The sequence below is a fragment of the Natrix helvetica genome (assembly GCF_964273705.1).
Source record: "Natrix helvetica genome assembly, chromosome: 4".
Lineage (NCBI taxonomy): Eukaryota > Metazoa > Chordata > Lepidosauria > Squamata > Natricidae > Natrix > Natrix helvetica.
The window spans coordinates 9,532,742-9,557,116 of NC_138550.1; the positions used below are offsets into that span (position 1 = coordinate 9,532,742).

At 43.1% G+C, this 24,375-nt stretch overlaps 1 protein-coding gene across 1 annotated transcript in view; it reads left to right on the top strand.

Moving 5' to 3' along the window:
* TYR (tyrosinase) overlaps window positions 1–24,375 on the top strand; it is a 71,670-nt gene that overhangs the window by 21,688 nt on the left and 25,607 nt on the right. The window contains exons 2-3 of the mRNA XM_081950355.1: window positions 2,492–2,708; window positions 20,156–20,303. Of these exons, the coding sequence (XP_081806481.1) occupies window positions 2,492–2,708; window positions 20,156–20,303 (365 nt within the window). The remainder of the gene's footprint in view (window positions 1–2,491; window positions 2,709–20,155; window positions 20,304–24,375) is intronic.

The window sequence follows — 24,375 nt, forward strand, 5'->3', positions numbered from 1 at the left end:
TACCTTCATTGCCGGGTGCTAGAAATCAGGAGCCAGGATATGGTTCAAAAGTATTACAAGTTGAATCCGTGCAACCTATACGCAAGAACCTGATCTACTAATGATCAAGGCAAATTGGTGCCCGATAAGTGTCAGCCTGGTCATCATGTACGCTCATTTTGAACTATACTGCATGCAGTATACTTCAACCAAATAAGATACACACACACTTCAAACCCAAGAATACGCTAAGGCAGAAGCTTGTCCACCCCAAGATTAAAACACCCAGACAGAAACTGAGCAATGTGGTATATGCACTACAATGCAGGGAGCCATGTGCAGATCTGTACATTGGGGAAACAAAACAACCACTTCATAAACGCATGGCACAACATAGGAGAACAAACACAACTGGACTAGATTCAGCAGTCCCATCTGCACTTAAAAGATACCGGCCACTCATTTGAAGACAACAAAGATCATATTTTGGACAGAGAGGACCTCTGGTTTTAAAGAGGGGTCAAAGAGGCCATCTATGTCAAAATTGAACAGCCTTCTCTCAACAGAGGAGGAGGGATACAACATCCTCTATCTCCAATCTACAACACAGTCCTTTCCAAGAAGGCTCCCATTTGCACCACTCAGGTGACCCTGAGGACAGAGATGAACTCCAGGTGACCTTAACGACCTGCTAAAAGGATGCAAATGACCGTCTGCAAGGAGTACAAATCCTTCCGTTCCCCACCATCCAGTCAGAGCTGAAGAAGCTTCTTGGATGAGAAGTGAAACATCTTCAAAGAAAAAACAGAAAGTCCAGTTGCCTCTTGAAAAAGCACTTTGCTTGGGACAACTGTGACCTGGAGGACTGAGAAACTCCATAAACATAGACTGCAGGCAACTATTATTTATGGATTGTCCTAAGGGTTGAGGTTCCATTGTGTGTCCTTGATTTTTGCATCAAACACACTTTTTTACATTACGTGTATCTTCCCAAATTGCTACGAAAGGCATATCTTCCTGGGATCAAGTCTCATTAAATACAATGAGTAAAATTTATTTGAGTCAATGTACTGAATAATTTTTTTGTTAATCTAGAGTACCCTGCATGTGTTTCATTTCCTATTAGATTTCTGGTTCCATAATATTATACAATACAATACAATACAATAGCAGAGTTGGAAGGGACCTTGAAGGTCTTCTAGTCCAACCCCCTGCCTAGGAAGGAAACCTTATACCATTCCAGACAAATGGCTATCCAACAACTTCTTAAAGACTCCCAGTGTTGGAGCATTCACAACTTCTGGAGGCAAGCTGTTCCACTGATTAATTGTTCTGTCAGGAAATTTCTCCTCAGTTCTAAGTTGCTTCTCTCCTTGATTAGTTTCAACCCATTACCCAATATTCATTGTTAAGTTCCATACAATCATGTTAGGCAAGGGATAAATGGAAATTGAAATTAACACCCGTGGAAGATGTATGTAGAATGAATTAATAAGATAATGTTGTATATCAATAGAAGCAGGGGTGGGTTCCTACATATTACGCAGTTGTATTAGCCACTAAGCCACAGGCTCTCCTCCTTATCAAATATAAAAAGGCAACATTAAAAATAAAAATATGGTTTTCTGCCTGCATGGTCTTCTGTAATGAGCCGAAGGACAGAAAGAAGGAGTAGTGAGCTCCCTCCCATATTTGGGCATACCAGGGGTTGTAACACAAATACATACCTATTTCCCTGGCTCAGCTGATAAGGATAAGCCTGTGGCTTAGGGGCTAATACAACTGCCTAATATGTAATACAGCCCTGGTTCGAATCCCAGTAAGGGTATGGCTAGCTGATGAGAGCTAAATAGCTTGAAATAGATCTATACCAATCTCCCTTTATTTATTTATCAGCACAAATACAACACACACACACACACACACATGATAGATGATAGATAGATAGATAGATAGATAGATAGATAGATAGATAGATAGATAGATAGATAGATTGTCTGCTGCAGATCACTTCAAGTATTTTAAATAAGATGTGTATACATTCAGTAGAAATCAATGAGACAGCATCCATTCCTACCAAGCTACAATATTCTACTGGAATATAAAAAAGGTACAATTTAACTGAACAGACTGCAACAGCATCAGTGTCATGCAAATGATATTTGATGGAAAGAAATATCTTTGTTTACATACAAATGAAAAAAACATGGATTGGGACATGCATCTATTATAGAAGAGGTTTCCAAAGTTGGCAACTTTTAAGACTTCTGGATTTCAACCAGCATGGCTGGCTGAGGTACTTTGGGATTTGAAATCCAGAACTCTTAAAGTTACCAAGTTGGAAGACCTGGTAAGGTAGCCACACATAGTGATTTTATAAAAGAAGTTTGAGATGCTTGTTTATCTGCACAGATCTCCTGATTTGAACTGGAACTTCGTGGTTTTGCAAACAGTCCTACTGGTCCCAAAGGTCTCGTCCCAACCCTGTGTCACCTTCTGTATCCTCTTATAGGTCATTTGCACCCAATCGGAAGAGTACAATAGCCGCCAATCGCTTTGTAATGGAACGAATGAAGGGCCGATCCTTCGGAATCCTGGCAACCACGATAAAAGGAGAACCCCTCGGCTTCCAACTTCAGAAGAAGTTGAATTCTGCTTAAGTCTGACGCAATATGAAACTGGGATGATGGATAAAATGGCTAACTTCAGTTTCCGGAATACTTTGGAGGGTAAGGTTTGCCCCTCTTTTCATGATTTCTAATGCAATTGTGTGTATCAGTGTTACAGGTAGTCCTCGACTTATGACCACAATTAACCACAAAATTTCAATAGATTAGACTAGATCAGACCAGACAAGACTAGAAGAATGGAATGGGATGGATGGAATGGAGTGGAGTAGGATAGGGTAGGGTAGGGTAGGGTAGAATGGAATGGAATGGAATGGAATGGAATAGATTTTTTTATTGACCAAGTGTGATTGGACACACAAAGAATTCATGTGCATAAGCTCACAATGTACATACAACAACGTGAAGGCCTTCAGATATTTGTGTAGGGAAAGAAATGGCAGAACATGGGGCAGAGTTAAACAAGGAATCAGCCTAGAATCTCTATGTAGCCATAAGTGGACTAAGTCTAAACAACCCCTTTGAATTCTGTTGACCTTTATCTAACTCCTAGCAGGTGGGAATTAACTGGGAATATTCCTCTTGCATAGGCATGAGCAGCAATAAATCAATTTAATTAGATCTTCACAGGTATGGACCTGATCCTTCACCCTTGATAAGTTGAAGCCCAATGTCCTATTTTCCTTCAGCTGTCTTCTCTGTAGTTTTAACATACCCAGCTCCTTTAACTGTTCCTCAAAGGTCTCCCCCCCCCCCAATCCTTCACCATCTTATCACTGTCTTTTTCGAACTAATGTAGCCAGATGGGACACAGTCCTCCAAATGCACTAATCCCATATATTATACTTGCTTATTTTGTGCAGCTGTGTATTCACTGCACAATAGAAACATTTAAAATGTTTTCGCTTTGCTTGCCAAACAGGACTACATTGTGTACCTTTGCAAATATTATATCTCCCCGGAATAAATAACTTTAAATATCAGCTTCCAGTACAAATCCATGCCCTTAAAGTTATTTGGAACAAACGGTTATCTCTTCTTCGCTTCTGTTTATGTCTGTGAAATTAACATTTAAAAAAAATATTCTCAGTAAATAAATGTAATTTTCGTGGAAATGCTAATAATGGTTATACAATTGTGGTCTATATGTTTGCCAGCAATCTCTCACAAGATTTTGCACAGTCATTTTTAGGCAAATAAAACCAAAATAAAACCCAGCTTGCCACAACAAAAATGATCGTGAGCCTGATGCAGAAGTTCAAGGATTCAAGAATTGAGATATCCCAATTTTAATCCATTTTCAGACAAATATCCTACTTTGGCCTACTCAGTTTCTTGCAGGGTTGATGATCTGGGGGATAAAAATTAGGAAGAATGACTACCAAACACCTGAAGGAAAGGCAGATACATAATTAAATAAACCTGCAATTCTGTTAACCACAAGTGGGCATGATTGATCCTTTGAAGAGACACAGAGGAATACGATGGTGTAACGAAATATTTTTATTTGCCCTTTATCATATTTTATGAACCTTTGTTTAGATTTCTTTTATGAACTGAAGGATATATATATATATATATATATATATATATATATATATATATATATATATATATATATATATATATATATATTGTGTTACAACCCCTGGTATGCCTTATTTATTTATCAGTACAAATACAACACACACACACACAAACACACACACACACATATATATATATGTATATATGTATATATTCATATACATATATATATATTGATAAGGAGGAGAACCTGTGGCATAGTGGCTAAGACTCCTGCCTAAGATATAATACAGCCCAGGTTCAAATCCCAGTAAGGGTATGGCTAGCTGATGAGAGCTAATTAGCTCGAAATAGATCTATACTAGTCTCCCTTTATTTATTTGTCAGTACAAATACAACATATGTATACATGTATACATGTATACATGTATACATGTATACATGTATACATGTATACATGTATATATGTATATATGTATATATGTATACATGTATACATGTATACATGTATACATGTATACATGTATATATGTATATATGTATATATGTGTATACGTATACGTATACGTATACGTATACATATACATACATACATACATACATACATACATACATACATACATACATACATACATACATACATACATACATATATATATATATATATATATATATATATATATATATATATATATATATATATATATATTTCCCTGGCTCAACTGATAAGGAACAGAGCCCGTGGCTTAGTGGCTAAAACTCCTGCCTAAGATATATACAGCCCGGGTTCAAATCCCAGTAAGGGTATGGCTAGCTGATGAGAGCTAATTAGCTCGAAATAGATCTATACTAGTCTCCCTTTATTTATTTATCAGTACAAATATAACATATATACATATATACATATATACATATGTATATATACACTATATGTATATATATAGTGTCACAACCCCTGGTATGCCCAAATATGGGAGGGAGCATACTGCTTCCCTTTTTCTTTCTTTCGGCTCACCCTAGGAGCCATCCAGGCAGAAAGCCATTTTTTTATGTTGCCTTTGTTACATTTGTGTTGCATTTATTTATTTATCAGCACAAATGCAATATATATGAATGCAGAGCCATTTCTGAGAGCATGTGAGGTGTTGCACTGTCAGCTCCAGCACACATCGACCATTTTTTGTCCTCCGGAGGCTTCCCTGAAGCCTCCTGAAGCCTCTGGGGGGAGAAAAATAGCCGTTCCCGAACTTCTGGTTTGTGTGTTGGGCCATGTTTCACCCTCCCTAGGCAAAAGTCTCTGGAGCCTGGGGAGGATGGAAAACAGACCTACCAGGCCCACCAGAAGTTGGAAAATGGGCCATTTCCAGCCTCTGGAGGCCCTCCGGGAGGGTGGGGGAAGGCCATTTTGCCCACCCCAGGCTCCAAGAAAGCCATGGCCACATGCGCAGGGCAGAGGAGGGGGTCACACACTCATGCACGGGGGGCACAGAATAGAGGGGGGCATGAAATTCTGGGGGTGGGTACACAAGCGTGAGCAATAGCAATAGCACGCACGGGTGTACTTTTGGCATCCGGCGCGAAAAATGTTCGCCATCACTGAACTAGGATATCAACTGATGGGAGAACTCTAGCTAAAATCACAGAAAGAGAAACTACTGTATTTTTTGGAGTATAAGACACACCTTTTTCTCTCAAAAAAGAGGCTGAAAATCTGGGTGCGTCTTATACATTGAATACAGCATTTTTGCCTCCCAAAACCCCGCCCCTTTACCAAAATGGCTGTGCATACCTTTTAGAAGGCTTTCAGAGAGCTACTGGGGGCTGGGGAGGGCAGAAATGAGTGGAAAACTGCCCATTGTTTGCCCCCCAGCCCCCAGAAGCTATGCATGCTCTCTTTTTTTGACAAAAAACGGGCCAATTTTTGTGGAAAATGGGCCATTTTGGGGAGGTTTGCAGAGTGCAAAAACTTTTTTAAAAATTTTCCTCTTCAAAACTTTGTTCCGTCTTATACTCCGGTGCATCTTATATTTTGAAAAATACAGTAATATTTGGAAAAAAAGATGTAAGGTCCATGTGGTGTTTCAAAACTACTTTTAAGTGGGGAGGTACAGAGGAAGACAAAGGAGATTTTTTTTTTTTTAATAATCCCATTATGTTCGTCTCGTTACAATCTTGAGCCTCTCTGGAATAATACAAAAACCACTTTGCTTTATAAATAGGCCAAGAGAAATGATGGTTTACTAAAACTATCCCATAGGTTGTTGAAAGAAAAATGTTAGAGAAAACAACAGACTCTTAACATAGGAAAAAAAACACCAGGTGTCTCTTGAGGCTGAGCTGTCTAACTGTCTCATGGTCCTTGCATATCTAATGTCAGGGGAAAAAATTCTCTTGAATATTTTTCTTAACAATATATATATATATATATATATATATATATATATATATATATATATATATATATATATATATATATATATATATATATATATATATATATATATATATACACACACACACACACACACACACACACACATACATACATACATACATATATATATATAAGCTGGTTTTGTTGTATTCGGGTCTTTTCCCGTGTAAGGTTGAAATTGTCTTTGCAACGTTTCGGCAGTCTACAAAATACCATGCAAAATCTGCCCAGCAATATACATAGGACAAACAAACAGAAGGATAAATGCACGCATCACAGAACACAAGAACGCAGTAAGAAAAAAAGAAAAAACTTCCTCCCTTTTCCAGCACCTTAAAGCTACAGGACATGAAATCAACTTTGAAGGAGCCAGGTTAATCTCCAAAACAGAACACCTCCACAAGAGAATAATCATGGAAGCCATCGAAATAGAGAAACACCCCCACAGCATGAACAAACGTGATGATACCTCCCGCCTACCAAACATCTGGAAACCAGCCCTAGCCAACAAACGAACACCACCCACCACCCAAGCCGTTAAAATACAAAACAACAATGCACACACAGCCTGCACCAATCAGCACCAATCTACCAATCATGATACAACCACAAAACCAATCATTCCACTTACTGAAACAAAGCCAGCACCCCATCCCCTCCCACCAAGACTTACAGAAAGACGGCAGCTCCGATCACATTTTAAGCCCACAGCTTGAAGATGGCAGGTGAGATCCTGCCGAAACGTTGCAAAGACAATCTCAACCTTACACGGGAAAAGACCCGAATACAACAAAACCAGCATACCTACACACGTGAAAATCTACGAAAACAAATATATATATATATATATATATATATATATATATATATATATATATGTATGTATGTATGTATGTATGTATGTATGTATGTATGTATGTATGTATGTATGTATGTATGTATTTCTAGTTGGCAACCATCTTCAGTTTGCAGATTTGAAAATATATGATTTCAGTCCAGCAACCCTGTTTTTTTTTAATACCAGTGGATTTATAGGAGATTTCTGCAAATTTGGTATCTTTCCAATGCATGGACTTCAGTTCTCAAAATTCCCCAGCTGGCATGACCCTCAGAAAGAATTCTGGGGTTAGAAATCCATAGCAGTATAACACAGTTGGAAAGGACTTGGAAGTCTTCTAATCCAAGCCCCTGCAGGAAAATTGATACCAGTTCAGACAAGTGATTGTCCAATCTCTTCTTGAAAAATCTTCTAGTATTGGAGTACCCACAACTTCTGGAGGCAAGTTGTTCCACTGATTTATTGTTCTAATAATCAGGAAATTTCTCCTCAGTTCTAAGTTGTTTCTCTCCTTGATTAGTTTCCACCCATTGGTTCTTGTTCTACCCTCAGGTGCCTTGGAGAATAGTTTGACTCCCTCTTCTTTGTGGCAGCCCCTGAGATATTGGAAGACTGCTATCATGTCACCCCCTAATCCTTCTTTTCATTAAACTAGACACCAATTCTGGGGCCATTAAAGAAAGAGAATCTTGTCTGCAATTTGTATTAAAGGACAAAATTTTAGACAATGGCCAACCACTTCAGAAATGGCTAGGAGGTAGTATCTTTGGATTTATGCAGTAGGGATGTGTGAGTTAGCTTTTAAATGATTCAAAATCTGTTTGATTCAGATGGTCAAAGGTGTTAATTTGGATCAGTGATTTTTCTCTGTGCGTGCATGCCTTCAACTCAGATTTGACAGTGGCACAGTGGTTAGACTGCAGTACTGCAGGCTCCTTCTGCTGCCTGCCGGCTGCCGGCAATTTGGCAGTTCAAATCTCAGCAGGCTCAAGACTGACCCATCCTTCCATCCTTCCGAGGTGGGTAAAATCAGGGCCCAAATTCTTGGGGGCTATAGGCTGACTCTGTAAACAGTTTAGAGAGGGCTGTAAAGCAATGTAAAGTGGTTTATAAGTCTAAGAGCTATTGCTATTTGACTCATGATGTCAAATAATCCTTTCAGTTTCCTTGCCAAAATTTCAAAAGTGGTTTGCCATTGCCTCCTTCCTAGGGCTAAGAAGAAGTGATTGGCCCAGGATCACCCAGCTGGCTTTGTGCAACTGTAATTGACTCTCGGTTCAGTGATTAAACTAGGAAAACTGAGTCCATTTGATATAAGACTTTGAATCAGAGTATCTAATTGGGTCAATTCAATTCAGAATATCCCTGTGCAATTGGCTCTAAATTCCCAATTCACTTGAAAAGGTCAACTCAGTGAAACAATAATTAATTATAAGATGGGTGTTCAGTTTTTGGTTGGCATGATGTAAAAAAGATGTTGAGACCCTAGAAAGAGTGCAGAGAAGAGCAACAAAGATGATTAGGAGACTGGAGACTAAAACATATGAAGAACGGTTGCAGGAACTAGGTATGTCTAGTTTAATGAAAAGGAGGACTAGGGAAGACATGATAGTAGTGTTCCAATATCTCAGGGGTTGCCACAAAGAAGAGGTGCCTCCAAAGCACCTGAGAGTAGGACAAGAAGCAATGGGTGGAAACTAATCAAGGAGAGAAGCAACTTAGAACTGAGGAGAAATTTCCTGACTGTTAGAACAATGAATCAGTGGAACATCTTGCCTCCAGAAGTTGTGAATGCTCCAACTGTGGAAGCTTTTAAGAAATTGTTGAATAACCATTTGTCTAAAGTAGTGTAGGGTTCCCTGCCTGGGGGTTTGGACTCCAAGGTCCATTCCAACTCTGTTATTCTATTCTATTCTATTCTATTCTATTCTATTCTATTCTATTCTATTCTATTCTATTCTATTCTATTCTATTCTATTCACTGATGTAATAAGGATGAGGGGAAAAAAGATAACTGCATTTTTAAGATGGATCAACAGAAGCATAATTCTAAATAACGAGAAGAGGATTGACCCCCTTCCATTTTATTCTCCTTTGACGAGCTTGCACACGAACTCTTGTGTTCAATTCTGCATGTCAAACTTTAAGAAGGATTCAGACAAATTGGAATCAGTACAGAAAAATCAATAGAAATGACCAGGGGGTTAGACACTAAGCTCTTTAAAAAGAGACTGAAAGATTTGATATGTGACCACATGTACGTTGACACATCAAAGAAAGCTAAGACTTGTTATCATTGCAGAGGACAGGATAAAGGTTTGTGTGATCCAGTAGAGACTGAAGAACTATTTTTTTTTTAAAAAAAAAAGCTTTAATTTGGTAGGTGGACATAGTCAAACTCAATGGCCTCCATGCAATATTTAAGTACTAAGGATCACACTTTAAGGAGGAATGAGACAAATTGGAGAAGGCTTGGAGAAAGGCAACGCTTCACTCTTAATTCCTACATGGAACAACAGATTGGATTTAACAATCTCAATCTTCATCATCATTTAACAACCCCATAATCCCTTGCGGGGTGGAGTCTCGGCAACTGAATGGAGCTAGCAGAGCGTTTTAATGGCCGGATGCTCTTCCTGTCACCAATGCGGAGGTTTGTTCAGCAGATATATTCTCATTGTGCCCAGAGAGAGAAATAACTGCCTCTACCTAGGATTGAACTCACAACTTCTGACTGTGAGGCGAGAGTTTCACCTCTAGGCCATCACACCGCTCTGATTCAACAAGCTCAATGATATCAATGATACTGTGATCATATTCCTATTCCCCCTCCCCCAGGTTTTAGGTAGACATTTTCCCAAGTGACCCTTTCCCACTCATAAATTTTATGTTCTCAAATTTATGATCAAATAACTTCAAACTCAATCTCCAGACTGAAGGTCTATGGAGATTTTCAATCATGGCTGTCCCAAAGGTCCTTTTTCCAAAAAGGCAACTGAAAGGCACCAAAGAAATCAAATTGCCTTTGGAAAAAAAGCACCTTTCAGACTGTATTTTAATACCGTTGTATTTTACACAACTGTATTAGTTAGGTGGCCAAGAAGCAGATGTGAATGCCCTACCTTTCACTGGGCAATTCAATCTTAGCCCTAAGTCTTCGTCAGATATGTAAGCTCTCTGCGTTTCTAAAGGTAAAGGTAAAGGTTCCCCTTGCACATATGTGCTAGTCATTCCCGACTCTAGGGGGCAGTAGTCATCTCCGTTTCAAAGCCAAAGAGCCAGCGCTGTCCGAAGACGTCTCCGTGGTCATGTGGCCAGCATGACTAAAGGCCAAAGGTGCACGGAACACTTTTACCTTCCCACCAAAGGTGGTTCTTATTTTTCTAGTTGCATTTTTACCAGTGACGTGCGGTAAGGTTTATGACTGGTGAGGCACTGACACAGTGCTGAGTTTCAAATATTTTTAGACTTGTGGACTTCAACTCTCAGAATTCCACAGCCAGGCATGCACAGTTCCAATTTAAAGCGATAGCATTTGTTTTTCTCCTTTGCTCCTTCTTTCTTTTTCTTTTTCTTCTCCTTCCCCTCCTTCCTCCCTCTCTCCCTTCCTCCCCCTCTCTCAAACACACACACACACACACACAGAAGTTGGATTGGACTATCTCTCCTACCCCTTCCCTCTCTCACTCACTCTCAAACAAACCCCCCCACACACAAAAGTTGGATTGGATATCTTTTCCAGTGGCTTGAAAGCAGCTCCTCTGCCATCCCCCCCCCATTCCCCTGCTGCCTTTCCCAAACACCCCCACCATTGCAAATGCAGCTTGCTGTCTGGGTGGGAAATGCCTGGAACACAATAAAGCCCACCCACCACCTCCTGCTGGCAGGCTGGGGTGAGAGGAGAGGCAGAGAAGCCGGAGGGGAGCCAAGCCAAGCCTTCCAAAAGAAAGAGGCTGGGGGGAAGTGTGTGTACTACAGCATGGCTCTTTCCCTGGCTTCCTGCTTCCTCCTGTGGTCTCCTCAGTGCTCGCTTGTGCTCTCCCTCCCCAAGTGTAGTTTGATTGCAGGTGGAACCACGTTGCCTTTTCAAACTTGTAATCAGTGAAGCTGGGCTAGATTTTTATATAGTTTTATCCAGCTGTGTGTGTGTGAGAGAGAAATGAATGGGGGCCTGGGGAGGAAGTCACTACACTTGGGGAGGGAGAGCACCAGTGAGGTTAAGCAGAGTCATCCACGGTGAGGGAGCAACTAGCTCAGCTTTTTCCTTTTACTTTTTTTTTCATGATGAGAGTGGTGAGGCTGTGCCCCACTTGCCTCACCTGACTGCACGTCACTGATTTTTACAGTATGTGCTTTCGAACTGCTAGGTGGCAGAAGCTGGGACAAGCAACGGGAGCTCACTCCGTTACATGGCGCTAGGGATTTGAACCGCCAAACTGCCAACCTTTCTGATCGACAAGCTTAGCATCTTAGCCACTGAGCCACCTACATTTGCTTTTCTACACTTCCATTAAATTCCAAAGGAGACATCAAGAGTACATTCACGTTCTCAGTTGCAATGCTACTTTCCTCTCCAATGGGCATCTCAAGAGGACTAGATCCATCTAAATTGGTGAAGAATTTCCAGAGGCTATTTATATTCAGCTATAGGGGAGGAAGCCCTTCAAGCCCTTGTCCAGTTGCAGTGATTCAGCCTTCAGACAACTTCAGACAACCATCAGACATTTCTGTATGGATGTTTGAGAATCTTCACTGACAGTTTGCAACATATTTGGGGGAAGAATCCCCTGAGGTTGGTGTCTTTGGTACATTCCAATGACTCTGCCTGACCACCCTGTGCTGGCTTAGGAAGCTGCCTGGGTGGGCAATGAAATATCTCTCAACCTCTTTTAATGACCCCTTAATCCCTTGGAGTCTGGGCAAGTGAATGGAGCTGGGTGTTTTCTGCCCTTCCTGTCGCCAATGCGGAGTTACATTCAGCAGATAAATTCTCACTGTGCCCAGAGAGAGAAATATCTGCCTCTACCTAGGATCGAACTCACAGCCTCCTGACTGTGAGGCGAGAGCTCCACCTCTAGGCCACTGCACCACTCTGTATATATAAATACCACCCTAAGAGCTCAATCATAAACTGCCTTTTTGGTTGTTCTAATCAAATGACGCAGTCCACATCTCAGAACCAAAATGCACAGGCATATGTCAATTTTTCAGTATCTTCATATCCTACTTGCTTACTTGATGAGATGTGTGGCACAGTAGTTAGAAGGCAGCATTGCAGACTAACTCTGCCCACTGACGGGAGTTCGATCCTCATCGGTTCAACATTGACTCAGCCTTGAATCAAACTCAAGAGAGAGAAGAGAAGAGAAGAGAAGAGAAGAGAAGAGAAGAGAAGAGAAGAGAAGAGAAGAGAAGAGAAGAGAAGAGAAGAGAAGAGAAGAGAAGAGAAGAGAAGAGAAGGAACTGGAGACATTTATAAAAGATCTATAAATAGAAATAGAACCACTGTGGCAAAAGGAAGCCATGATAGTACCAATAGTAATAGGTGCCTTGAGTGTGATCCCAAAACATCTGGAACATCACTCAAACACCATCAGTGCTGAAAAATTCACCATCAGTCAAGTGCAAACTTGGAACAGCTTCCATCCTGAGACGATATCTTTGAGACCATCACACAACCACATTTTTCTATCCCAGGTTGGTTGCTGGTTTAAGACTGTAATAATAATAAATGGTTGTTGTTGACTATCCCAGGTCCTTGGGAAAGTCTCCATAGGTGGATAAAAATTCCAAATGCAGTGAACATCTGGCTGACGGCATGACAAGCCAGCATAATGTTATCATCTGTCCACTTTCATAGGGACTTTTTTTTTTCTGACATGAGCTAGGTTTCAGGTGATGTGATTTTGAAAAACAAAAATCTATTGCTGTTGCACAAATCCAGTATGACAGTCACTATTATCAGGGTATTAAAATCTCGTCCAATCAGCTTGCTTATTTGCGGCTGGCCGATTCCAGCTGTCTCTGGCCGGCTTACATTTTAAAACATAAAGAAAAGGCAAAGATCATATACGTCTAGAAGTAGCAGACAAAACCCACCCAAACAAAAACCCCAGAAGGACTCGAATGCCTGGAAGCAGAGCCAACTTTTCAAAAACGTAGAGAAGACAATCAGATGGGAGCCATGTGAATCTCGAGGAGCAAACAGTGATAAATTCTTGGGCCTTTCTGCCTCTTAAATCTACACAAAATCCTATGGAATTTATCACTTATACAGAACAAGTTTTTTGTTTTTTTTAAAAAGAATAGGATAGAATAACAGAGTTGGAAGGGACCTTGGAGGTCTTCTAGTCCAACCCCCTACTTAGGCAGGAAACCCTATACCGTTTCAGACAAATGGTTGTCCAACCTCTTCTTCAAAACCTCCAGTGTTGGACAGAGGTGGGCTTCAAAAATTTTAGCGATGGGTTCTCTGCCCGGTTTGCTGGGTAGGCGTGGCCATGGCGGACGTGGCCTGATTGGCCTCCTGCACCACGACGGGGGCGTTTTCACCCTCTCCGGACTCCAGAGGCCTTCCCGAGGCAGGAAACGTCTGGGAGGCCTGTTTTTCGCCCTCCCTGAGACTCCGTGCAGGCCCTGTACTTACCTGGCATCCCAAACGGGCTGCGTGGGGACTCCTGGGAGGAGAGGACCAGGCTGGGCAGGGCCAGCTAGCGGCGGGATTTGAGGGTTCTCCAAACTGGGCAGATTCATAGCTAGAGGTTCTCCTGAACCTGTGCGAACCCACAGCAGCCCCGATGTTGGAGCACCCACAACTTCTGGAGGCAAATCGTTCCACTGGTTAATTGTTCTCACTGTCAGGAAATTTCTCCTCAGTTCTAGGTTGCTTCTCTCCTTGATTAGTTTCCACCCATTGCTTCTTGTCCTGCCCTCAGGTGCCTTGGAGAATAGTTTGACTCCCTCTTCTTTGTGGCAGCCCCTGAGATATTGGAAGACTGCTATCATGTCACACCGAAGGAGCTTTTGCAGAGCAAATGTAAGCCACCCCAGGGCGACTGGTATTCAGCTGAAGGAAAGCAAGTGGTTACTCTTATTTGTACACTTATTTCCAGCAACACGAGCAGCGATGTGACATGTTTCAGAATTAAACATCAAAAAGCAAGCACTGGGCAGCTCCCCCTCTCCCCCACCTAGTTTATGCATTCGGATTGACTCTCCTAAGGACAGTGGCTCTCCTGTGGCTATCACACCTAGAGCGAAAGAAAACAGAATCACTTATAAAATAAAGATCAAGAGCAGCCACCGTGTTACATAATATTTTATGACTTGTGCCACGGCGTAGGAGGAGGAAGGTGGGCTGGAGATGTTCGCTGCCTCGAGTTATTTGTCCAAACAATGCAGGCCGTCCTAAACTGACAACAGTTCATTTAGTGACCGTTTGAAGTTACGACGCCACTGAAAATAAGAGACTCGTGGTGATTTTTCACGCTTGTGACCATTGCAACATCTTCATGGTCACCTGTCAAAATGCAGACGTTTGGCAAACTGGCTCCTACTTATGACAGTTGCAGTGTCCCGGGATCATGCGATCCCCCTTTGCAACCTTCTGACAAGCAAAGTCAATGGGGAAGCCAGATTCATTTAACAACCTGTGTTCAGGGGTGAGTTGCTACAGGTTCGCCTGGGTTTGGGAGAAGACATAGCTAAACTCTATGGCCACTTCAGAAAACCTCCAAATCCCATCACTGGCTGGCCTCGCCCACCCCTCCCCTCCTTCCCCTCCCAGGAGTCTCCAGCCCGTTTTAGATATGAAGTAAGTGCTGGGCCTGCTCAGAGGCTTGGGAAGGGGGAAAACGGGCCTCCTGGAAGTTCCGGAAGGCCAGAAATGGGCCTGTTTCCAGCCTCCATAGTTTTCACCCTCCCAGAGGCTCAAGGAAAGCCTCCGGAGTCTGGGGAAGGCAAAAATGCCCTCCTATCGCCACCATAATGAAGGAGGCTGACTAGGCCATGCCCACCATGGCCACACCCTCCATGGCCACACCCACCATGGACACCCCCATCCAGCAACAGGGCAGAGAACCCGTTGCTGAAATTTTTGAAGGCCACCCCTGCCCGTGTTGCTAACTTAACAGCTGCAGAGATTTAACTATTATGGCAAGAAAAGTCGTAAAACAGAGGTGGTATGCTGCCAGTTTGCCCCAGTTCAGGAGAAACGGTAGTGGCGACAGCGGGAGGTTCCAGCCACCTGCCCACATGTCCTTATGGATACTCTGCGTATGGGCAGAAGCACCATGTGTTAAATGAGCGCATGCACGCAAACTCTCCCGGTTCCAAACCGGTAGCGAAGGTAAGAGGATTTCATGCCTGTCATAAAAGGGAGCAAAACTCACCCAACCAATGTCTTGCTTAGCAACAGAAACTTTGGGCTGAATTGCCAAGGAACCTGAATGGAAGAGAACATCTTGTCTTAAAAGCAATTTTCACTATCTCTTTAGTCACCATGACCATTGCCTTCAAACCTGAATCCAAGAGGTCCTTGAATGATCCTATTACTCAGTGATCACTAAACTGGGCCCTATTTTTATGCATTACTGGGATGCATAGTTGTGGTGGCGCAGTGGTTGGAATGCAGGAGCGCAGGCTAACTCTGCCCACAGCCAGGATTTCGATTCTCACCAGGCTCGAGGTTGACTCAGCCTTCCATTTTTCCGAGGTCGGTAAAATGAGGAGCCAGATAGTTGTGGGGGCAATATGTTGACTCTACAAACTACTTAGAGAGGGCTGTAAAGCCCTCTGAAACGGTACAGAAGTCTCCGTGCCATTGCCAAATAGTCAAACTATTTACTAAGACTGTATTACTATTCTTCTTCCCATCCTTCCTATTTCCTCTCTCCTTTTCTACTTACGACTATAACTTTGTTGCTTGTATCTTTACAATTTATATTGTTTTATTTACTTTCCTAGCATGATTATGTTGATTGCTTATTTTGTATCCTATGACTATCACTAAGTGTTGTATCTCATGATTTATGATGAATGTATTTATGATGATTATGATCATGATTTATTACTTAGCTCTTTTATGTGCACTGAGAGCTTATGCATCAAAGACAAATTCCTTGTGTGTCCAATCACACTTGGCCAATAAATAATTCTATTCTAGTTCTTATTCCTGTTCCTATTTTACCCTACCCCTACCCTTGCCTCTACCTCTACCTCTACCCCTTCCCCCTACCCTACCCTACCTTACCCTATTCTATTCTGTTCTTGTTCCTGTCCCTGTTCTACTCTACCCCTACCCCTACCCCACCCTACCTTACCCTACTCTATTCTATTTCAGATCCCATCAGTGTATTTCCTCAAACTGCCCTACGCTATGCTATGCTACCCTACCCTACCCTACCCTTCCTGTTGTGGCCCAGCAGGATCCGGTTGAGCTGCTGATGGACTCGGATAGCGAGGAACCATATGAGTCTGCCCTGAATGATGTGGAGGACCCTGTGCAGGGTTCAGACTCAGAGCAGGGGCCAGAGAGGCTGGTTGGCCACCAGGAGGCGCCTGAGGCATGGAGCAGTGGGGAGGATCAAAGGCAGTTTGTCCCCGATGCTAGATTGAGAAGGGCTGAGAAATGGAAGCAGCAACTCCATAGGCAGAGTCACAGAAGATGATTGGGCACAGGTGGTTGTGGATTGGCCCCTCCCAAGAGAGATTATAGGTGAGGCGTTGGGAGGGGACATTTGCAGGAAACAACCATTTGAATTAGTAGTTAAGAAAATCTATCTGTGTATTCTAGCCATGTCTGTTTGTTTGGACTATCTGCGTTGTTTCATTTGAATTATCTGGGTTGCTGCAGAGCTACTCTATTAACCGTGAGTTGTCTGGGCCCTCAGCCAAACGATTCATTATCCCAGTAATTAAACAGTGGCAAACAGCCAAGTCTGTGTTCTGGTTTATTCACAGGTGTGTGTGGGGGGGGTCAGAACACCTACCCTACCTTACCCTATTCTATTCTGTTCTTGTTCTTGTTCCTGTTCTACCCTACCCCTATCCCACCCTACCTTACTCTACCCTACTCTATTCTATTTCAGGTCCCATCAGTGTATCTCCTCAAACTGCAGTACAGCTGGTTTTCTAATTATTTTTTTTCCTGCCTGGATACTATTAGAAGCATCAACTCCTTGAGGCACTGATGTTCGAAAACAGGCACCACCTTCTGTTTGTTACTGCTGAGCTCAGAGCTATCTCAAAAATGCTGTCAACTTTCCCCACCAGAATATTGTTAGAAAAACATGTGCGGCTGTTAAATATTCAAACTGTTCGCTCCGTTCCTTTGATCTGTAGCTCCTCTGCTTTTTTCAGCCTCCTCGGCTATGCAGATTTTCAGATAATGTCTCTGAAACTGCACGGTCTATAGTAATGGGCATAGAATCAGCATTTTGGCTCCCCTTGTTTTGTTAAGCCACACTTCCTGCCACAGGAATTGTAATTGATAGAGGTATAACCCACAGCCTTGTGCAGACAAAGCCTAAACTTCACTGGTTAAAGATATGAGAAAGCAATGGAATAAGAAGTTAACAGAGACGAATGGAACGTTTCTTGCTTAGGCAACTGGAAGTGTGCTGGCAGCTTGATGTGGCTGCAAAAAAAAAAAAGTCCTCGAGTTATGACCCCAATTGAGCCCAACGTTTATGTTGCGAAGTGAAGCATTGCTGAAGCCAGTTTGCCCCATTTGACGAAGTTTCTTGCCACCCTTGGGAAGCGAATCTCTGCAGCTGTTAAGTTAGTGAGATGGTTGTTAATGGCTTCCCCATTGATTTTGATTGCTGGAAGGTTGCAAATCAGTGATCCCATGATTCCCCCAGGACACTGTAAGTGTCATCTATAGGAAGCATCAGAATTTTGATCATGTGACTATGGGGCTGCTGCAACAGTCGTCAGTGTGAAAAATGATCATAAGCCGCTTTTTTCAGTGCCGTTGTAACTTTGAACGGTCACTTAATGAACTGTTGTAAGTCAAGGACTCCCTATACGCATAGAACTTGTAAAATAAGAATTGGAAGGGACCTTGGAGGTCTTCTAGTCTGACCCCCTGCTCAAGCAGGAAACCCTATACCAGCGATGACGAACCTTTTTTTGCTTGCAGAGGGGGAGAGCGTAGGGGGGTTGTATGTGGGTGTGCCGCACCCATAATGCAATGTGCGACCCCCACCAGCGCACATGTGCGCATGATGGGCACTTGACAGCGCACATGTGCGCATGACAGGGAAACACCCCCCCCCCCCAATTTTTTGCATGCTTTTTTTGCCCTCCCCAGGCTCCAGAGGTTTTATAGGAGCCTGGGGAGGGTGAAAACAGCCTTCCCTGCCCCTCCGAAGCACAAGAAACCCAGCCCTTCAAGCAAACTGGAAATTCAGGAACAGACTTCCGGTTTGCTCATAGGGCCGATTGAAGCCCTCCGGAGCCTTCAGAGGCCTTCTGGAGGCTTCCCTGAAGGCTCTGGATGACAAAAAACAACCCTATGAGCAAACCAGAAGTCACTCCGGTTTGCTCGTAGGGCCATTTTTAGTCCTCCAGAGCCTTCAGGGACATTCAGGAGGCTTCCCTGAAAGCTCCGGAAGAGTAAAAACAGCCCTACGCGCAAACTGGAAGTGACTTCGCCATCCCGGCCCTATACCATTCCAGACAAATGGCTTTCCAGTCTCTTCTTGAAAGCCTCCAATGATAGGGCACCAAAACCTCTGGAGGCAAATCGTTCCACTGATTAATAGTTCCAAGTAATCAGGGAATTTCTCTTTAGTTCTAGATTACTTCGCTGCTGGATTCGTTTCTGTCCATTGGTTCTTCCCTTCCCTTCTGATGCTTTGGAAAATAGTAAATAACCACAAGGATGCATAGGTTGAAATAAGAGGCAATATAGGTAATATATTATGTAGTTGTAACTGTAATTGCAATCATGTAGAAGAGGTTAAGTATGCATATATAATTAGCAAGTAGTAATGGGTACTGAATACTCAAGAGATCGGTGTTATACTCTCTATGGCAGAATGATCGCCAAGATGGATTCACCATGTCCAGTGTTTTTTTTCTTCTTTTAACTATAAATGTTTTACTAAAAAAGAAAGAAAATAGTTTGCCCCTCTCAGTTCTTCAGTATTGAAGAAGCTTCAAGTTTTTTTTTCCAAGGGAAAAAAAATAAGAAAGTCTGTTTCCCTTTTGGAAAAGCACATTCAGCAACAAGCAGCCTGAGATCAGAAATTTAGTTACTTTCACAGCAGTGGTGGGATTACAAATCTTTTCATACCGGTTCTATGAAAGTGCACTTCATGCGCTCGCTCTAGTGCTTCGCTCGCGGGCACAGCATTCAAAGACTGCCCTCGGTGTCAGTGGTGGTGAGCTGAGCTGTTTCTTATCTCGGCTGAGGCGTGGCAATCTGCTATGAGGTGTGAATCAGATGAGCTAAAAAAACCCAAGGGAATTTAGGACAGGGAACGACGTGGGCAGGAGGGTGGGGCCAACCAGAGGTGGCATTTACCAGTTCTCCAAACTACTCAAAATTTACACTAGCGGTTCGCCTGAACCGGTCTAAACCGTCTGAACACCACCTCTGTTTCACAGCCATCCAACCAAATTCAGTGGGATGGCAAGGAATGCCACATAGAAAACTCTGTGTGGTCCACCTGAAAAGGTGGCCCTTAAGTAAGGTCTAACCACTGCATCTTCTTACCCGCTCCATTTTCCTTTAATTTACAGGCTTTGCGAGCCCAAGTACTGGAATATCTAATTTGTCACAAAGTAGTCTACACAATGCGCTACACATTTACATGAATGGCTCCATGTCTCAGGTACAAGGTTCAGCCAATGATCCCATCTTCATCCTGCACCATGCCTTTGTTGACAGGTAAGTTGGACGCTTCCTGGTAAATATGACATCTTCCATGATAAAACCCTATGTTCTAAGGTTATGTGTCTTGAATGGGATAGGATGGGATGGGATGGCATGGACTGGACTGGACTGGATTGGATTGGATTGGATTGGACTGGACTGGATTAGACTAGACTAGACTAGACTAGACTAAGACTAAGACTAAGACTAAGAATAAGACTAGACCTAGACTAGGCTAGACTAAGACTAAGTCTAAGTCTAGACTAAGACTAGACTAGACTAAGATTAAGACTAAGATTAAGTCTAGACTAAGACTAGACTAGTCTAAATCTAAGTCTAAGACAAGACTAAGACTAAGACTAGACTAAGACTAGACTAAGTCTAGACTAAGTCTAAGTCTAAGTCTAAATCTAAGTCTAAGACTAAGACTAAGTCTAGACTAAGACTAAGACTAAGACTAAGACTAAGACTAAGACTAAGACTAAGACTAGACTAGACTACACTAGACTAGAATAGAATGCAGAAAAAATGCAGAATGGAACAGAAGGGAACTTTGTGCCCAGAGAGATAAATATCTGCCTCTACCTAGGATCGAACTCACAGCCTCCTGATTGTGAGGCAAAAAGCTGTCTCTTTATATACCTTTTGAATTCCATAGGACTCCAGCAGTGGCGGGTTCCGGATTCTGTTCCAACCGGTACGGTTGGAACGGGCCTGGCGACATCCACATGGATGCGCACAGCACCCGCATGCATCTTAGCGCCTCTGCGAGCCTCTGTGATGTTCCAGCTGCTCAGCGGAGCATCGCACAGGCGCTGTGCACATTGTGCGCATGCGCGGAAGTGCTGAAGCCTTAAAAGACCAGTAAGGAGCTCGGGTGGGCGGGTGGACCCTCTGGAGCACTGTACCAGAACGGTATCTGGTGGTCCGGGCAGGCTCCGGCACGCCTGTACTGGGGTGTACTGCCTACAACCCCCCACTGGACTCCAGGCACGAAACTGTATTACATTTGTCCAGTTATAAGCAGAAACATGTCCGTCACGTTTATCAAGCAGAAATGGGATCAGTGTGTTTAGGGTTGTAGTTGATGCTTCTGAATTAGTAAAGCCCTTTAAATTGTTTTAACCATATAAACATTTTCTATATGAACAAAGTAAAAGGGGAAAAAAAAGGTTGAGTTTAAATAAATAAATTAGAAAAAGCACACTTCAAAGATGCACATCGAGCCCTTGCTTCTTCTGCTTTTAGTTCTCTGACTAAAGCAAATGTTCTAACCTTTTTGCTGTCAAGAAATGCCATCCAGCTCAAAGGGAATTTTTTATATGGAATCTTTCTTTCCACCCCATCCCTGCATTTCTCAAGAGTTTCAACTTAACATTACCCGAATAGCATTACTCAGAGCAGATTCTTACATTTGTGATAACAGAGAAAAGTCAATTCTATTTGAAATCGGAAGAGACCACAACCTTGCGAGCTTTGAAAACTCAGTTTTATTGGAATTGGTTTGACCTATGGTATATTTCCTCCTCGTTGTTGAATTCATAGTTGTTTTTATTAAAAGAATGTTGCGTTGGAAGAAATCTCCATCTGGCTTTAGTTCCAAGTGGGGAGAAAGACCTTGGAAACATGGAGGCTGGTTGGAAAGAAGGTTTAATTGATGGACAGGACCACATGGGTTTTAGGCCCTGGGCAGCTGAACACATGGAGGAGAGATTTATACCCTTTCTTGGGCCTTGCCCTTGAGCTACCTGTTCCTGTGCAAGAAATGTATTCTATTGGTTGCCGTCAGACTCCCATGTGGAGTCAAGTTTGTCTGAATCAAGTTTGATTGAACCTTGGGCTGATGCAATGAAGAGCAATTCTTATTGTGGTTGAATGGCTTTGCCCTGCCTTTGTTCAAAATATCCTGTCTTGAATGGATTACCAAATCTGCATTTCTAAATGCTGGCCTCAGTTTAGTATCTGCTTGGGGCACGGAGCTGCAGGGAGCTGCTCTTTGTCTTTAAAAACATGTTTCTCCTTTTCTCATCCAGGGAAATATAATATTCTGTCTTTTTAATATTACCTAGCATATTTCCATTCTCTAGGAGAGGGGTGGGTGCTAACTTTCTTCAGTTGCGATCACCTACCTATTAATGACTTTTTATATTTTCTATTTTGAAGAGTTCACATGACGAAATTATTGTTGAACCAGTTGTTCCTAATTAAAATAGTACCTCTGAGCATAGAATTGGACACAAATGGATTCTCTAAATTCTTTACCAAATTCATGGTGGGAGACTATGGAGGATCACCAATATGTCTGATTATTTTTTTTTCTTCCAGGGAAACGTGATCATTTCTAACCAATTCTGAAGGTCAGGTCATTCTCTTAACTGTGTTGGAAGAAATATCCATCTGGGTTCAGTTCCAAGTGGGAAGAAAGACACTGGAAACATGGTGGCTGATTGGAAAGATGCTTTTTAATGGAGCAGAATGCTCTGTGTGTGGGATGTGGGTTTGTCCCTTGGATGACCATGTGCCATAGATTAAGATGGATTCTTCTGTGTGCTTCTACCTTCATCAAATGCCAAAGAAATGGAATCTGGCTTCCCAGCATGCACTTGGTTTGAGAATGTTGGCTGATGGATAATGGGGTGGAGTCAGCTTCAAACAATAGACTTGATATTTGTCTCTCTGGCCACTAGATGGGTTAGAGAGCAACAACAGTATATAAAGATCATGTGTTGGGGCATATTTGTCCCTCCGGCCACTAGATGGGGCTAGAGAACAACAACAATACATAGAAATTATATGCTGGGGCATTACACTTGGCAGCATGCAAAATATTTCGATCTGGTTACCTTGATCGCTTGGTATTCACACAAGTCTCAAGCTGCTTTCAGACCTTTCACCCCCCCCCCTCTCCAGTGTTGCTCCAAATCCCACACAAGAAAACGGCAGGCTCTACAGCACAAATCCATGATAGGTTTGAGAGAAAGGCAGGTCAAGAGGCAGCTGCAAGCAATAGCCCACCTCCCACACTTAAATAAGAGCCTTTGAAAAATCTGCACAGATTCTCCATCTGGCTTAAAAGGTGCAACAACGCAGGGCTAAGATCATCCTGTATTTTGCTAACTGAAGTTTTAAACTCTCAAAAAGGAAGAATGAGATTGTTTTAAAATAGTTTAAAATAGGAGGAGGAGGAGGAGGAGGAGGAGGAGGAGGAGGTGGTGGTGGTGGAGGAGAGGAGGAGGAGGAAAAAGAAGAGGTGGTGGAGAAGAGGAGGAGGAGGAGGAGGAGGAGGAGGAGGAGGAGAGGAGGAGAGGAGGAGGAGGAGGAGGAGGAGGAGGAGATGAGGAGGAGGAGGAGGAGGAGGTGGTGGAGGAGAGGAGGAGGGGGAGGAAAAAGAAGAGGAGGTGGAGAAGAGGAGGAGGAGGAGGAGAAGATGAGGAGGAGGAGGAGGAGGAGGAGGAGGAAAAAGAAGAGGAGGTGGAGGAGAGGGGAGGAGGAGGAGAGGAGGAGGAGGAGGAAAAAGAAGAGGTGGAGGAGAGGAGGAGGAGGAGAGGAGGAGGAGGAGGAGGAGGAGGAGGAGGAGGAGGAGGAGGAGGAAAAAGAAGAGGAGGTGGAGGAGAGGAGGAGGAGGAAAAAGAAGAGGAGGAGGAGGAGAGGAGGAGGAGGAGAGGAGGAGGAGGAGGAGAGGAGGAGGAGGAGGAGGAAAAAGAAGAGGTGGAGGAGAGGAGGAGAAGAAGAAGAGGAGGAGGAGGAGAGGAGGAGGAGGAGGAGAGGAGGAGGAGGAGGAAAAAGAAGAGGAGATGGAGGAGGAGGAGGAGGAGAGGAGGAGGAGGAGGAGGAAAAAGAAGAGGAGGTGGAGGAGAGGAGGAGGAGGAAAAAGAAGAGGAGGAGGAGGAGAGGAGGAGGAGGAGGAGGAGAAGAGGAGGAGGAGGAGAGGAGGAGGAGGAAAAAGAAGAGGTGGAGGAGAGGAGGAGGAGGAGAAGAAGAAGAGGAGGAGGAGGAGCAGGAGGAGGAGGAGGAGAGGAGGAGGAGGAGGAGGAGGAAAAAGAAGAGGTGGAGGAGAGGAGGAGGAGGAGAGGAGGAGGAGGAGGAG